Consider the following 16601-nt stretch of genomic DNA (forward strand, 5'->3'; position numbering starts at 1 on the left):
GAGAGAGAAAGAAAGAGAGAGAGAGAGAGAGAGAGAGAGAGAGAGAGAGAGAGAGAGAGAGAGAGAGAGAGAGAGAGAGAGAGAGAGAGAGAGAAAGGTAGATGGAGAACAGAAAGCCAAGGTGGAGACAGGAAATAGAATGTCTTAAGGCTTGGCCCGGAGCCAGGACTGGTTGAAATGTTGATTGGTCTCTGTCCCTTTAACTTTCCCTCCAGTTCTTCTTCCCTCTTGCTGCCGCACACTTTTGTTCCATCTCATCATTGCACCTCCATCTGCCTCCCACCCCCTTTACCCCCCTTCTTTCTCACCCCTTCTCCCATAAAAAGAGGTGTCTAGAATTCACTGGGCTTGATCTGTGCGCAGACTGTTCATGAATCAGGATCCAGAAGCCCATTACAACTCATCATTACCTGCTCCTTCACAAGAGAGCGACCATTTAGCAGACAGCCTGATCATACAGTATGCACACCACGCCCAACTCCCTCTGTAACACCTGAACATGACCAGCACAGGGCGGCATGGGCATCAGTCAATTTAAAATCCGCAGTTGAAATGGCACATGCAGCTTGTGTTGACCTGAATCCACGTGTAGCTAGAAAACAAAACTCCACCTGTACAAACAACATAATAAACCGTGAAGTTGGTAGACATTTCCTGTTAACATGGCTTGACATGGCTGAATCCAAATGGACACGGTATCGTATTCTCTTTGCCAACATTTATAAACTGAAAGCCGAGATCAAAGTCTGGTGTGCATGAGATTGCATCCGCCCTGGCAGGTGTTAGTTTTATATGTAAATGTTGCCCATCTGACATTTACCCGTGTCTACTCTAGAACAAATAATCCTCAAGAAGAAGCTTTCGCCAGAGAAAGAAGAGGAAGAGGGGTGAAGTTAGGAGGGGTTGAAGGTGAAACTAAAGGACCACTTAAAATATATATTTACTAAATGGGATGCTGTGGATGACAACCAGACTGGCATACACAGAGAGAAAGCAAGATGATTGGAAAGTTTTGCAAGAGATTAAATGAGCGATGAGAAACAGAGAACATTTGATTGGTTCCGCCTGGTCGGGAGTGGCAAAATAAAATAAGCATCTGATCTGAGTGTGTGTGTGTGTGTGTCAGAGGAGAGTCTGATAGTTCAAACAGCCCAGAGCAGACTGTCACTTCATTAAAAACTGCAGATCCATGGCTTCATCACTGAGGTTTAAATCACATGATTATTACTGTTTTGAGCGAAGCTTTGCCTTACTGTGATCTGAACGGTGGGTTTTCCAAACACATGCATAGAAACATCATATTCATAAATTCTTTAGCAAAAAAAATCAGACCAAATCTCATTAATCACAGTTTTTGCTCGTTGGGGGAGAATCAATTTGCAACAGTAATCACAGAACTAAAGACTGCAGCAGTCTAAAATACAGCCACACAAAGCGAGATAACTCCCCGTGATCTCCCCACAACAGCATGAGCTGACAGTATCCCAGTGGCAACTTTACCTTCCTTTTGACACTCTAAAACACTTGCCTGAAAAACAGACAAATCCAAAAAAACAGAAAAAGAATGTTCCAATGAAAAAAAAAAAAGCAAGCTGCAAGTTGAGTCAGATCTCAAGAGTGTGCTTCATACGCTTGTCAGTCCCTCGCCAAGGACTCCCAGAGGACTGTGTGCAAGTCTTAGTGGAGCCAGATGGCCCCCATCTTAGGTATTCAGCTGAGGCAGTGGAGCAAGGAGGTGTCACAGTCGATTCCTAAATGCACCCTTCCATTGCCACCAACAAAAACATCCAAACATACACACAAACAAAGACAACAGAATATCTGTACCCTGCAATGTGTACATGTTTTTGTAAATGTAAGTTAGTGTAAGCACATTAAGTGTTGAAGGTGGTGATGTGCATGCACATTGGAGGTATGTGTGTGTATCTTTGCTGTATGTGCGCACATCTCTATCAGTGCTGCCAAGCATTGATGTATACATGTGTTCATTTTCCTATTAAATTATTTTGCACTATGACAAAAAAAAACAAAAAAACGGTGGACTGCACACTTCTGTGTGTGTATGTGTGCTTCTGAGCAGTGACTATACATATACATGGACTATGTAAGTATTAATGATCATTGATGGGTTAAGGGAGTTTCCTGACCGTTTGATAATAAGTGTGTACAAGCATTTTTGAGTATCCCATTTATGCGTTTGCACATGTAAAAATCATATCTTGTTTTAAGAAATATATATGAGAAACCTCAGCTGAAGAACTCTGAAAGGAACAGGGCTACTGTTGCATGTATACACCTAGTTCTGGTAATTGAGCGCCGACAACTACCTGTGCGTTGGCCGCTTCAGCCAAGTGATGTAACAGAAATACAAACAATGGCGACAGCAAAAAGTGTCTCACTTCTGGAGCGATGAAGAAAAACACTTTTATCTTTCGAGAATAAAAAGAGGCTGAGTTTTAAGTTCTTTGGGCAATATTAGCAGAGAAGAAATAAGCAATTAAATTGTCAAGTGGTAGTAAATGTACTGCGTAGTGTTTAGTTGCTCTCATCTCTGGTTTGTTTTTGTAAACATCACAGCGCCTGCGCAAATAAAACGCAGTAATTAGGAACCAGGATACTAATATGTATCATTTATACGGGGGATATGAATAACCCAATTACTCTATGCTCATGTAAATATTCAATCCAGAATATGATCATACCTGGGATAAGTCTCATGAATGAATTTTTCATGTCCATGCAAACACAGTCGTATAAGCCATGCATGTTGGTTTAAATCTATGTAATTTGATTTGTAACTGGAGCGTGTGTGCATTGGGCTTTATTTCCTCACAAATGCGTGCCATGGCTTTCTGGCCAAGTCAGCCATCGTGGTGACCCATTTTTTGCCTCTCCAGATCCCACACTACAACTCCTCTGTTTACTGTGGATATGTCCCTTGTGCCTTGTTCCATATCCCATAATCCCTTGCCCCTGTTCCAAGAACCCAGGTTCGGCTATTGTCCCTCACCTGTTCTACATTGCCAATCATCCACAGCACCCCCCTTTGTCTCCCTTCATCTTTGGCCAACGCTTCTCTTTTGTTTTCACCTATTTTTTCCCTCTGGTTTGCTCTACTTACATCACTACTTGCATTTTCTCGCTGAATTCATCCTCAATCAAATACCCGACCTCATTAAACATGGAAAACAGAGAGAACGTACTTCTCTCCACCTATGCTGCTCGTCTCGCACCTTCAACCCCCATCCTCACACTCCCACCCCTCCTTCAGTGCCGGGTCTTGCCTGGGCCTGAAAGATGCTGTCTTCCTCTGGGCTCTAGAGGAAATCTTGTCGGGCTGATTCCAATAACTTTTCATTTTCCTCCTGCTCTTGTGGACCGCCCTGGGTTATGCCCTGTGCTCTTTCACACAACTGCACACACTGGCGTGCACATGCCTGGGCTTGTAGTTTAAACTTTGGTCTGCTTGTTCTTTGTTTTCAATTTCTTGTTTCTAGTCTGTCTGTATGTGTCCACTCTTTCTTTGTAAAGGACTTTCCGGACATGACTTTCACAGTACCCCATAAATAAATTGGGTTTTGAATGTGAATAGCATATATTTATTGAACATGATTTAATGTCATTGTTTTGAGCAGGTTGAAAACAAGATTCCTATTAGTTCCTGTACTGCCATATAAAAGCTACAAACATGATCCTGCAAGGACATTTTAGATTCAAGGATCCTAGAAATGGCAGATAGTGTGAGTTCATCTGCATCAGAAGTCCTTAAGTACAGCACCAAGCTGCTACCTGCACATTCAATGTACATCCATGTATGGCATGAGTAGAGTTGTCAGAAATAGGAATGCCCATGTAATTTAAAATTCTAAGTACCACAATCCAAATTGTACATCAAGTTTTGAAGGGCACCTGAGGCACTCACACCCCCCAGCACCCAACAGCATGTTTCCAGGGTAGGGGGTTTGTTGCTAACAATAACTAACCCAGGATGCTGGGCCAGGCTTCCAATCCCTGGTCCAACACCCCACCCCACCGCACTGCCTGTGGATTTGACAGCCAAGAAGGCCTAGCTTGTGTGCTGCCAGCCAGCCAGCAATAGCTCAGCTTCATCCAGCCCTGGAAACATGGCAGATGGCGGCAGGAGAGAACAGAAGAGAAGACATTGTGTGTGTGTGTGTGTGTGTGTGTGTGCGTCTATGTGAGACAGACAGAGACAGGTAGCACGATAGAGAAGAAAGCGGGAGTGTGTGACCACATGCTTGCTTGCCTATGATACTGTCCTCTATGTCCTCTAAACTAGAGCTAAACAAATGGTGTAATATCTTTGCTGAATCTAAACTTGCACCTATACGAGCAGATCAATAATAGGTCTGCAAAGTTTAGCTGTTATTTTACACCTGTTTAACTGTGAGAATGTGTCTGTGTGCATCGCCAAACACATCTGTCCACACCACTGTGCCCTGACTGTGTGTGGATGACCAATCAATGTGTTTTTTTTCATTCAGGGATCTTATGGGTTTTCATCATGGGCAAATAGAGGTGCAGCTCTTCAATGAATGGACAGTTGATTAGTTCCCATTACATTGATGGATCCTTGATGAACAGCCTTCACACCGTCCATTTGCAATAAGTGAGTACGAGTCTATTTTAGGCCGTGACACACGTCTGCACAAAAGCTTTAAGAGATAATTCTCCACATTTCCACATGTATTCATTAAGTTTTGTGAGTGATGATTCATGTCAATAATTTAACTTATATAGTAGCATTAGTAAATGAAAGCTTGTATAGATGTTAGAGCACACAAGAAGATAATCTTTGTATGTTTAATGTGCCAAAATCTAATAAATCACATCAGTAGAAGAGTCTTGTCTGCAAATTATGACCCAGCTGAATGGCTTCTCCAGCTAAAGCCAAAATGGCTAACCAGACAAATACTAGAGTACAGAAACTCCAAGCAAGGTACAGCCCTCACTCACTGGCAAGTGCTGTTCAAAAACTCCAAGGCAAGATGTCATCATAAAAAACTTGAGGAGCTCACGGACGCCCACTTTAATGATTTATTTTGTAGTTAGCCCTGTGCACTCTGTTTCATAATGCAGGACTCACCTCGGATGATGGACAGCTTGGCATTGACAGTAATCTCTGCCTCGCTGTTCTCAGCAACGCATTCGTAGATGTTCTCGTCACGTGGCGCTCGGAGAGGCTGGATTCTGAGTACGGCACCGGCACCCTCGTCAAACTCAATGGTCTGTTGGGCAGAGTCAATAACAAGGTTAAGTTAGACAGTTTTGAACTTAACTGGTATTAGCATAGAGAGCTAGAGCAAGGATGGAGGATGAGTTTTTTATTATTTTTCAAATGTAACTAGGTCAACTAAGAAGTCAGTTTGTCAAAATTGGTCAGAAACTTGACCCAAAATCAAAGACATATGAAAGTTAGCTACAAAAAGATATCCTTGGTAGGGCAATCACTGCTGATGTGCACTTGAGCAAGGCACTGAACCCCCAGACTGCTTCCCGGCACAGTAAAAGTAAAGTAGCATGGTTGCCCACTGCTCCTAGTACTAGGACTGTGTGCTGTGCTATGTAAAATGTGGAACAATAAAAACTTGATTTAATTTGACAATCCAACCCAGCCCAATATTTTTGCGTGTGATGTGCTTTCTTTTCTTTGTTTTCATCTCCTGTTTTTTATCTGTAATTATGCTCTTTGTTCTCTGTAAAGCCCGTTGTTGAAAGTGTTGAAAGAAAATCAGACAAAACTCACACACCATGTGCTGAGAATATTGAATAGAGAGAAGCTGTAGTTATGATAAAATAAATATTACATAAACATTAAAATGCTTTGTGGGCTACTCACGTTAACAACATAAGACATTTTCCATCAATTCTACAATAAAGTGGTGTCATTTTGGTTAAATATGTTTGTGTACACCGAGTTTTTAAATATATGTATCATTCCAATACAGCAAAAAACATGGCAAAGTGCAGTATTAACATGACGAAGAACATGTAAATCTACACAGTGTTTTACCTAACTGGACATCAGCATTGGGATGTTTTAAATGTCAAGATCAATAAAGTACGTCTGAAATAGTCTGTACTCTCAAAAATAAAGTTTTTACCTTTTGATTGAATCAATCAAAACAAATTGTATAATGTCCTCATTACAAACAATAGCACAACTTTAATAGGGACCTTTTAAATGTGTCTATATTTCAAAAACTGATGCCAGTGGCTGAGAGAACGGCAGTTTTGACATAATAGGTACAGAAAGAACATCTGAAGCGCCACAGGGTTAATCCTGAAAAACACATCAACAGCCATGTATCCTGCAGCAAGAAGCGGAAAACACACGGCTTACGTCAATGGCTCGAATTTAAATCGAGGCATTTTTTAACCAATTACCCCTTCCTTTTAATATGGCCAGTCAGATTCTCTTTTTTCTAATTTCGGTTGGATGAAATGTTCGAGAAGATGGTCAGCCTGTCTGCCAGTCTCACAGCAAACCTACTCTTCCAACATTGATCGTTCCTTAGAGGAGCTTACACCATCTCAACGAAGGGTTCAGTGCTGAGATCTCTGAACAAAGCAGGACTTTGAGATACAAGTGCAAGTCGTGAGCAGCCCTGCTGCTCCACTGCTGCACATCTCAGGGCTGAGCCACTAATTAGGCTAAAAACACTGCAGAGCATGGCATCGTGATCGATATCAAAGCGGCTGTCGAGAGGGAAGAACAGGGGTGGAAAAAAATCATAACTACTTCAAAACCCCTTTGCTAATTTTTTTATTTCTGCTAAACGGAGGAAAAGAAGCGTCCGTTCTGGCGGGTTCCTTCACGCCCTTGGCTTTGTTTCCCACTTAGCATGCAGAAGAAAGGAACGTACAAACACAACTTGTCTTTTTATTTCGTCCTCTGTTGAGATGCTGCTGCTCCCCCTGTTGATGTTGTTGTCATTATATTTTTTTGCTTTTTTAGCCCCCTCCCCTGTGGTTGTCTTCATGCTGCAGTGTGTGCATGTCTATCTCTGTGCGCCGCCGACGTTAACGAAAGCAACTTTTTAATTAAGAGACACTGAGCATCAATCAAGACTTTTAGAGATGCCATCTGGGACGCCTGCCGAGAACTGAACAACAAACATCATGAATAAGACACACACACACACACACACACATGCATTCACACAAACAGGGCGGTATGCAGAAAAATAACCAATGCTGGAAACAAGAAAGTGACAACGAAGACAAAGCCAGTCAAGTGCAAAGAGGACAGAGAGGGAGGAATGGGAGGGCTCTGCTTTGAGTTACTGGGCGACGGTAGCGACTGGTGGACCTACACATGGCCAAGACATTAGAGAGGCCAGTCCACGAAAAGACTGGACTGTTGTCCAGAACTATTTGTGAAAACCGTGGGTGTAGAAAGCAAACAAAAACATTTGTAGTGTCTTCTAACTGCAAAAAGAGACTGTGCTTGTAATGTGAAAACTAGTGTCAGCAAATAAAGATTAAAAGGAGTGATGTATTAGTGTTGCATGTCATTTCGGTGACGTGGTACTGGACGGCGACAATACAGTTGCCCTCCTCACCTGTGGAGTACGGCGGTGAGCAGCAGGGCTCGTTGACTCACCTCTATACGCTGGGAGTTCACCTTCTTGCCTTTCTTGTTCCAGCTAACCCTCGGCTTGGGGTCGCCTGTAGCCTGGCACACAAAGGAGACCACGCCCCCCGAGACGCCAATCTGGTCAACGGGAACTTTAGTGAACCGTGGTGATGCTGGGGAAGACAAGGACGGACAGACAGAGAGAAAGACGTTAGCACACGCCATGAGACGAGTTGTCGACAGACCAGGGACATGCGGTCAGGGGAGGCTGGTGAGGCAGAGCCTCACCTGTCATCATGAGTAAAAATGATGAAAAAAACAAATAATGCTAAAATAAAATAAATATTAATATGTATCTACTGATCTGTGCTATAAATGTAATTTCTGTATGATTCCAATCATTTCAAGCATTTTCATAATCAAAATCGCTGAATTAGCGCATGTCCTCTTCAAACAGAGGAGACACATGAGGTGAGGCAGCGACGAGCTGTGCCTCACCTCAGATTGCACAATCCCTCACAAACTGGGTTGAGCGCGTGCCTTTTGCTTTCTCATTGTTTGTCACCACTGTAATATTTGTAGACACTTTTATTATATGTCCTTTCCTTCCATAGAATAGGTAATGTATTTCACATATGTGTAGAACATATTTAGTGTTGCTGATCTGACAGAAACTGCAGTGAAAAAGCACAGAGGAGGCAGACACTACTCAGCCTCAAAGAAGAGGGCGTGAGAGAGTCCACGGGTCGGGTTTATGCTTGTTCTGTCGTTGCTCTTCTTCTACACTTCTCTTCTTCTTCTTGACCACAAAAATGTAAGATTCTATATCCAAGCTTAAACATGTCTCAAAAAAAGGGAAAAATTACCAAATCAACAGCAATTCAACGTCGGACAGGTAAAGTAACCTTTTATGTGTTTGTTGTTCTCTTTATACATCCGTGGTTGTTACACAGATTATCGCGGAATCTCACGCTTCTGAAACGCTCCCGGTGAGGCAGGTCGGTGGGGCAGATCGCGGCGCACACGCTCCCGGTGGAATCAAATATGTACCTTACCTATGTGTGTGTAAAGAATGCTGATGTAAAATATGAAAAACAACCAGTAGTCAATGTGCAAGCTGCCAATTGAATGGTGATTTAAGCTCCTCTATTGGGTTCATATATTTGTAAATCTGACTAATGTAGTGTCAGTGCCTCACCAGCCACGGACCTTGCCGCACGTCACTGCGACAGACTACCAAATGTCTATTTCTACACACGGATACAAGAGCACCTCTTTGTAATGTTACACAATCCCACACTTTCCTCTCTCCAAGCCCCTCTGCATCTTATTCTCACTCTGCACCCACACACACTGTTCTTCAGCAGAGCGAAGTCTTGGATATGTAATGGGAGACAGCCGGGTTCAGCTTTGGAGAGATACAAAATAAATAGACAGACAGACAAACAAACAGATCGACAGCTCACCATCTATCCATAGTGACCCATCGACATCAAATCAAGTGTTACACCGGTTGCTTTTTTAACCACTGGACCTGAGTCACCCCCCTGCAGTACACACTTGGGTTGAATTAAAGAAGAGTGCCCTTCCTCATCTAGTACCGCAGTTTCAGTGCTGTGTAATTCTGTGTGTAAATCATGACGCTGTGAATTTATACGTTGATCTTGTGCCAAGGTGCTGATGATTAGTAGCTCAAAGATCTCTCCATAGGGAGAAAGGAATCTGAATATTATCAGCACAGTAGCAAACTCTAAGAAAAGGGCTTTAGGAAGATGAGGCAATGCATGTGGGGTTTTGTTTTTATTTTAAATTATTCAAACAGTTTGAGTATTTTGCTGACAAACCCACAAGAATTGGTTCAATTCTCACTTGGACCATGACAAAATGTTTCCAGTCATAGAACTGAGACCCTTTGTTTAAACTGTACATCAAAAAAAGTAAGTAATTTCAGTGCCTTTGGTGCAGATTGTTTCGCTCATGTTTTAGTTGCAGAGGGTTCAAAACAACAAGCCTGATAGAAAGAAAGAGAAAGAGAGAAAAAAACTGATTCTCCTGGGGAACTCGTTAAATCGGAATCATACAGATATGTGAGGATGATCAAACGGCTAGCGCATAACGTCAAATGAATAATTAAGGGACCATAGGCCGACACCAGTCTCCAGGCACTACTAAACACATATGAAGGAGAGTTCCTGCATTTATTATTGAGTAGGGAGAGATAGAGACTGGATATTTAGAGAGAACGAGGCAAAAAGAAATAGTGTAGGACAAGGGAAATGAAAAGAAGAAGGGTGAGTGTACTGCTTCAGGAAAGCGGAGGCACTGCATGCAAAGTTCATCTCACCACCCCCAACTAACAAGCCAAATATCCCTGACGCAAATATTACACCAGCATACACAATCTGGTTTAACTAGCGGTCGGCGGCTAGTTAATCTCAAAAGCACAAGTTTTCACAATTTTCTCTACCAGCTGGATTTCTTCGAGTAGGAAAGGATTTCTAAAGGATGAGTGCCTAAGCAAGTCATAACAAACACCAAAATGTGTTTCTGCCCTGCTTACAAGTGTGCGCCAGTGTGAGACACACTTAACCTTGATTTTACAAGCTTAGATGACTGTGATTGCAAGATTATCACTGAAAGCATGAATATGTGCTATCCATGGTCAAATTAAGTAAAAGAAATTGCTATAGTTTTGTTTTTTGTTTTTTTAGACTATGGTCAGCAGCTAGAGTTATTTACCAGCAGATGAGCGGAGCTACTCTTATCTTGCTTAGATTTTTGTCAATTTTTTTTCTTCTTTTCTCATGGATAATTTGGGGCATATGCAGCTCTAGGGGTAGAGTGTGACACTAACTACACTGCCAGGATTAAAGGTATTACTCCCACTGTGCTCACAGCATTTCAATTAAAGTGCTAACTTCATTGCATTTGTGAATTAAATGGTCATATGATAAAACATCGTCCTGATTGGCTGCGTGTGTTGGACTTTGACAGACAACATGCTGAGCTAAATAAATCAGCCAAAGGGCAAGGATGAAACTCTTCAACTTCAAAAACATCTCTGGCAATCATTTTGATGTTGAAAATATTGATTCCTGGCCCTCTCATGGTCAAATGAAAGAGTCAATTTCTTGGCTCCCTCAAATATTACTCTGCATCTGTTAAAAAATAACCCCTGACGCACTGAAGAGGTTTCATAACAGAATGTATAAAGTTTGACGACGATTTTCTAAATCCTCGTTCTAAAAGAAAAATTTAATCTAAAAGAGCCCAGTTTTGATAATGATATGTAATGGCAGTAATAATAATAATAACAACAATTGAACATAAGAAATGATGATCTTCCAAACATGTCCAACATTGGGGCATTGGCTGAAGAGGTGTTCTCAACCTGTTGCATATTGTTTAAATGCACCATTAGGGCAGGAATCTGACCTTCTGATAAGATTATACATGTTAAAGATTACCCACCAAATTAAAGATGGAAAGTCTAACATAAATCCTCTCCTCTATATTTTACAGGGGTATATATTATGGAGGTTGTGTATAGGGGATGATATGAGCCCTGCCCATATGAAGGAGTAGGCCTCCTTTATTTGTCCGTTGCAAACAATGGTCCCTTTTAGCATTTTACAATCTCAATTTCCATTCTGAAACTGCACAACACAGCTTTACACAACACAGCTCCTCTGCAGTTGACCTCCCGTTACAATGTGCCCTCTGTCGAGACAGAAAAGGGATTTACACAGAGCAGGCCTGTGGCAGTGGTTCTGCTGAAGGCCAGCGCTCTTTGATTAGTTTTCCCTTGGACCATTCGACATTTCCACCCAGTCGCCTTCTCCTTCTTCTTCCCTCTTGCTTCACAGGATGAGAGACATGTACAGTACAATGAACGCACCAGCCCGCATGTCAGTCTGGATTTAACTCCTGACAGATCCAGGATTTTCTCATAATGTACTGAGCATAGTTTTCAACGTTACCTCGGGAAGGTTTAAAGAAAGCTGGGGAGCTACCAGAAAAAAAATCTGAAATATAGGGGTTGTCGGAGAGGAGGCGTGCAGGAGAAGGTGGGAGGTCAGTGGAAAAGAGAAAGCTAGAAGAGGAGAGGAGGTGACAGGAGGACCAGGGACCAGAACAGATGATGTAAAGCGGGCGGGCAGGACAGGAAGTGTAGCATATATCATCAATCAGAAACTTTTAAAAACGTTTCTCCTTTCTTCTGCATGAAGTTTCACAACAATGCTAACACCTCCTTATAGAAGAGGATTTTCACATACTTCATACATAATGCCTGAATGCATTTAGAAAAATAATGCCTGTAAACTGATAACCTTTACTGTCCTTTGAACTATATATGACATCCTGTTATCTCTGTACATCATGTTCAGTGGGTGTTTATGTTATGTTGTCCTTTTTCACACAGACTATAAAAGTGGCGTAGACTCTCCTGGAAACCATAAAATTACACATAATTATATAACATAAGTACCGTTTCCGGTCTGCTGTCTCTCTCTCTCTCTCATACACTCACTTGGTCACTTATGTGCTCTTTCTAATTTATTCTTTTTTTTTTACACTAGTCAGGTAGTCTGTTTAATATTTTTCAACGTCATCAACATTATTTAACTTCCAATCAACCCAGGTTGGGTAAACGGCCCATGAATGCCTACTATAGTACAATTACTACAGGCATGCAGTGTGTGGTTGTGTGAACTCTGATGAGCATAATTAACCCTTTTTTTTTTTTCAATTTTCATCGGCTGTGTGCCTCTGGGCTTCTGCTGGCAGTTACCATTGACTTTAATTTTTCTGGAATTTGAACCTTGGTATGTAGTCAGTAATTGCAGGTTAGAAAAGGTTGAGTACCGTGAGGGTTGAAGTGCTTAAAAAAAGTCCCAATAATGGGTGATGGCATAGACCACACCATATTATTATTCACAATGTCTCATGCATTGTGTAGATTCAGTATCGTGGACAACAGAAGTGGACACACACTGGCTGTTGTAGGGAATCAAACATGTGTCTTTCCTGTTTAAGGACTGTCTCTGTAATGTGCAGCATCAATATAACATATTAATATCATATATCAGTCCCTGCTACAATCACCTAAAACTAACTTGGTCTACAGTGCTACTGTGCTAAAAAATGTTTTCCATAAAACATGCAGCTTTTCTATTTGAGACCTTTATCTAAGAACTGCTCTCCTCTACACATGTGATGTGGTAAGGTTTAGGCTATGTAACTTTTCAATTGACTATCTGGTTGACTTCATCTGAAATAAGTACCATATTATATACAATCTGATTTTGAAGCTGGCAAAAGCTGGCAGCCTTCTTTATTGACAGTAATTGTATCATTACCTGAATCTTTTTTTGTAATAATGTTACCTTTAGCCCCCTTAATCATCAGGCATCGTTAGATCTACTGCGTAAAAGTAGATAATAAGTCAAAGATGGACAATTTAACGTGTAAAACCATTAGATATATTTCCATTCTCCATGACTATAAAACATACTTTAGAATCTCCTCTGCTTTTGTGCACGTATACCCAGAGCACAGCGGTTGGGTTCCCACCGGTGTCACCTATTTTAAAAATGTACACTATCCTATTGCTGTAAGGTACCTTGTACAAAAGTCTCCATCAAACAGTGTGCGTTATGTTAACATAGATGACATTGAAAGGACATCGCGCCTGCAGTGGCCATTTGTCCTTTCTACCTACGTATCTCTTTATTCCCCAAAGCTTCCCTCAGACAGACAGAGGTCCGGCACTGCCCAGATAAGCACACAAGACCTGTCTTTATCTGCCTGGCGGGGTAACATGGCCCGAGCTAAAATAACCAGCAATGGGGGCCCAGCTATCTTCACAAGGCCCCGAGAATAGAATAGATCCAGGCAAACACAATCGGCCAGCAAGAGGGGGGAAAAAAAAAACTCACACTGTGCACACAGACGCTTGTTAAGCTAATACAGCTACCACCTGCTACTGGCCGCCACCTCTGTTGGACCTGATAACACAGAATACACCAGCACTGTGATTATAGAGTGGTGGAAAGTGGGAGGTGGGTATGTGAATATGAGACAGCTCCATTTACACTTCCTTTTTGTTGTCGTTTAGGAGAGGGGGTGTAAGAGGAGGGATGGAACTGGTTTTATGACTAATACAGTAATTGACGGAGAAAAGCTTCTTGGGTCATAAATAGGAGCCATTATCCGCTGAATTAGCAAAGTGGGAGACAAAATGATGCACGGCCATTTAGTGATTTGCAGGGAAAGGCAGAGAATTGGGAAAAGGCGCTATCCATCTTGCTACAAATGGGTATCTTTCACATCACAGAGAGACCTTTTCTCCAGCAATGTCTGAAGAGAATGTTTGGTACTATTAGTGGTGACACGACAAGCAAACTAATTACACTTTCACCTGTCTGGGAAGAGGGTGTGGTCAGGTTGATGATGCAGATGAAAATGATATCAGTTATTATTTTTACTTTTGTAATAGTAGTTGCTCAGGATACAAGCAACAAGTTAAAAGCGTATAACCTATTCCATATATTTTCCTCCCCCTTTACTGCGTCTGTGTTCCACAATCTTCTGTCTTTTTTAGTACGTTTACAAAGTGGATAACAGGACCATGAATGACTGTGTGTTACTGACTTAAAGTTGATTTACTCATTAATTCTGGCAGAGATTAAACTTAATTTCCATATAAGTGAAACAGCAGACACATGACACACACACACACACACACACACACACACACACACACACACACGTTGTCAGAAAAAAACAAGAACAACCAATGACTGAACGGGGGAGCAATTTGGCATCCCAACATGTTTTCTTTCTTTTTCATTATTCACTTAGTCTAATTGGAACTTTGGACATTTTCTCCTGATTTAATATGATTTACTTTGAGTAATTTCTAAACATTCTAAGGTCATTGTTCAGCAGTAACAGACCAAGTCAAATGGACTAGCAGTGCAGAGAGATGTTGCTGACGTTGAACTCCAGCAATGTGGACCTCTGAGGTGTAGAGATTTAACCAGCTTGCAGTATCCGCATAAGAGCTATCCAAAAGACTCAGCAGGCCGCCAAGCTGCTAGAGCTGCCTGTCCGTCAGTCCTGGACCTGACTTAAAACCCTAGCAGCCTTTATCAGCACACACACACACACACACACACACACACACACACACACACACACACACACGGGTATAGTCATGGAGGGCTTGAGGGATGGAGGGATGACAGACAGATAGAGAGAGAGAGAGCGAGAGAGAGAGAGAGAGAGAGAGATTGATTCAACCAAATGTGCGTTCACGTCGATGCATTAAACAGCCCGTTTAATGCAACATACGTACGAACAGATTTGCGCACTGTCTCTCTCTAGATCAGACACACCCTCTACAAGCCTAAACAACTGAGTCCCATCAATCACGACCAATTCTCGCAGGCTGCCTGAGCAAGCACCATCGCCATGGAAACCAAGCCTTTACTCTAAAGCCGTCATGCTTTGTCTTGTCTGGAGGTTTTCACACGCAATCACTGCCAACATAGACCAGCAGACTCCAGCAAAAAAAACTTGAACCAGGCGAGAAAGAGAGAAAGGAGAGAAAAAGAAGTTGGTCAGTCTGTCGCCAATTTCTGATGCGAACATTTCTGCTGGTGAGGTGTGAATTTCTGAAACTGCTTGAATGTGTGCTTGATAAGCATGTATGCTCTGCTGGATGAAACTAGAATTCCCACCTCGCTGTTGTGAGTCTCTGCCAACCAGACATGGCATGTAGCAAATCCATGACTTTTGACCACCAAATCAGTTCGATCAGTGGATGTCTGTGCCAAATTTGAGGAAAAGAGTTCACAACAGTTTCACAAGAGTGGGTCGGACGTGAGGTCACAAACACCTTTGACCACCAAAATCGAATCAGTGCATCCTTGAGTCCAAGTGGACCATCCATTCGATTCATTCTCCGAACAATCCGAAAACATAATGCCTCCGGCAATGGCTATTGCTGGAGCGGAAGCAAAAAATGACTAAACTAACCCTAATCTCAGCTGTAGCCATATTCCACAGGGCATGTTTGGGTCAGGCTCCATTCCTGTGTAACCCCTACTTTGGATGTGCAAGCTTGGTTAATGAAACAGTTGCTTTTCCAATTAAAATATAAGGAAGAAAGGCTAATTGAGATTTGCTCTTGGGGCAGCTGGGGTGCCAAGCAGTTGCGGATATAATGTTTTTCAAAGCGAGTTTGTGCCGACTTGACGGTACAGGCAGTTCCCACAGTGGAAAATTGTCCGTCTCATCGTGTGTCAAATAGTGTCTTAAAATTATATTTTATTTTCAACGATTAAATAAAGATGCAGGTTATTATTTTTGCCTGTTTGAATAGAATTCAAGTTATTTATTTTTCATATATCGTCTTGAAAACTAGTGGAAAGGCCGAACTTTAAAGCATCATCTCATCTTTCACGACAATTCTCAAAGCAATTGATTTCCACTGCCAAGAAATTAAATTAATGTGACTTCATTAGTGAATATATTCACAGGAGAAAACAGAGATTCCACTGCTCATAACACATGCAATGAGTAAAGACGTGATGCTTTTGTGCAAACCCTTCCCCATTGCGTCACACAGTGTGCCATCTATGTTGACTACACTCCAAGCAAACTCGCAGGGCTCGGGCTTTGCAGTCCATTAGGGACTTGTGGCAGGATGTGGGAACCCGGTATAAAATAAGTTCTGGAGTATTAGTACCCAGAGGTGAAAAACTTTGCCCGACCACACTGCTGTCACAGCGAAGCTGCATTTCTAAAAAGAGTGGCAAACTCGTAATATTGCACAAATTGGTCCCATTGAAACCATTGTTGAAGGCTTAAGAAAAAAGTGAAACACACTAAATATCCTTCCACCCATTGGAAAAAAATAGGCTCAATTCCTCAGGGAGAGGGAAGGGAAATTAAGCTTAAGTGTGTGTCTGATTTCAAAATGGCCACAGAGCAC

At 41.9% G+C, this 16601-nt stretch overlaps 1 protein-coding gene across 11 annotated transcripts in view; it reads right to left on the reverse strand.

Moving 5' to 3' along the window:
* Positions 1-16601, reverse strand: part of ptprsa (protein tyrosine phosphatase receptor type Sa) — a 235439-nt gene that overhangs the window by 112652 nt on the left and 106186 nt on the right. For all 11 annotated transcript variants that reach the window (XM_068707525.1, XM_068707523.1, XM_068707524.1 and 8 more), the window contains 2 exons: positions 7628-7773; positions 5108-5249 (listed from right to left, as the gene is read on the reverse strand). In XM_068707525.1, coding sequence (XP_068563626.1) covers positions 5108-5249; positions 7628-7773 — 288 coding nt within the window. The remainder of the gene's footprint in view (positions 1-5107; positions 5250-7627; positions 7774-16601) is intronic.

This window comes from Cebidichthys violaceus, unplaced genomic scaffold (assembly GCF_023349555.1).
Source record: "Cebidichthys violaceus isolate CVI_PGR_0920_01 unplaced genomic scaffold, fCebVio1.0.p SCAF_13, whole genome shotgun sequence".
Lineage (NCBI taxonomy): Eukaryota > Metazoa > Chordata > Actinopteri > Perciformes > Stichaeidae > Cebidichthys > Cebidichthys violaceus.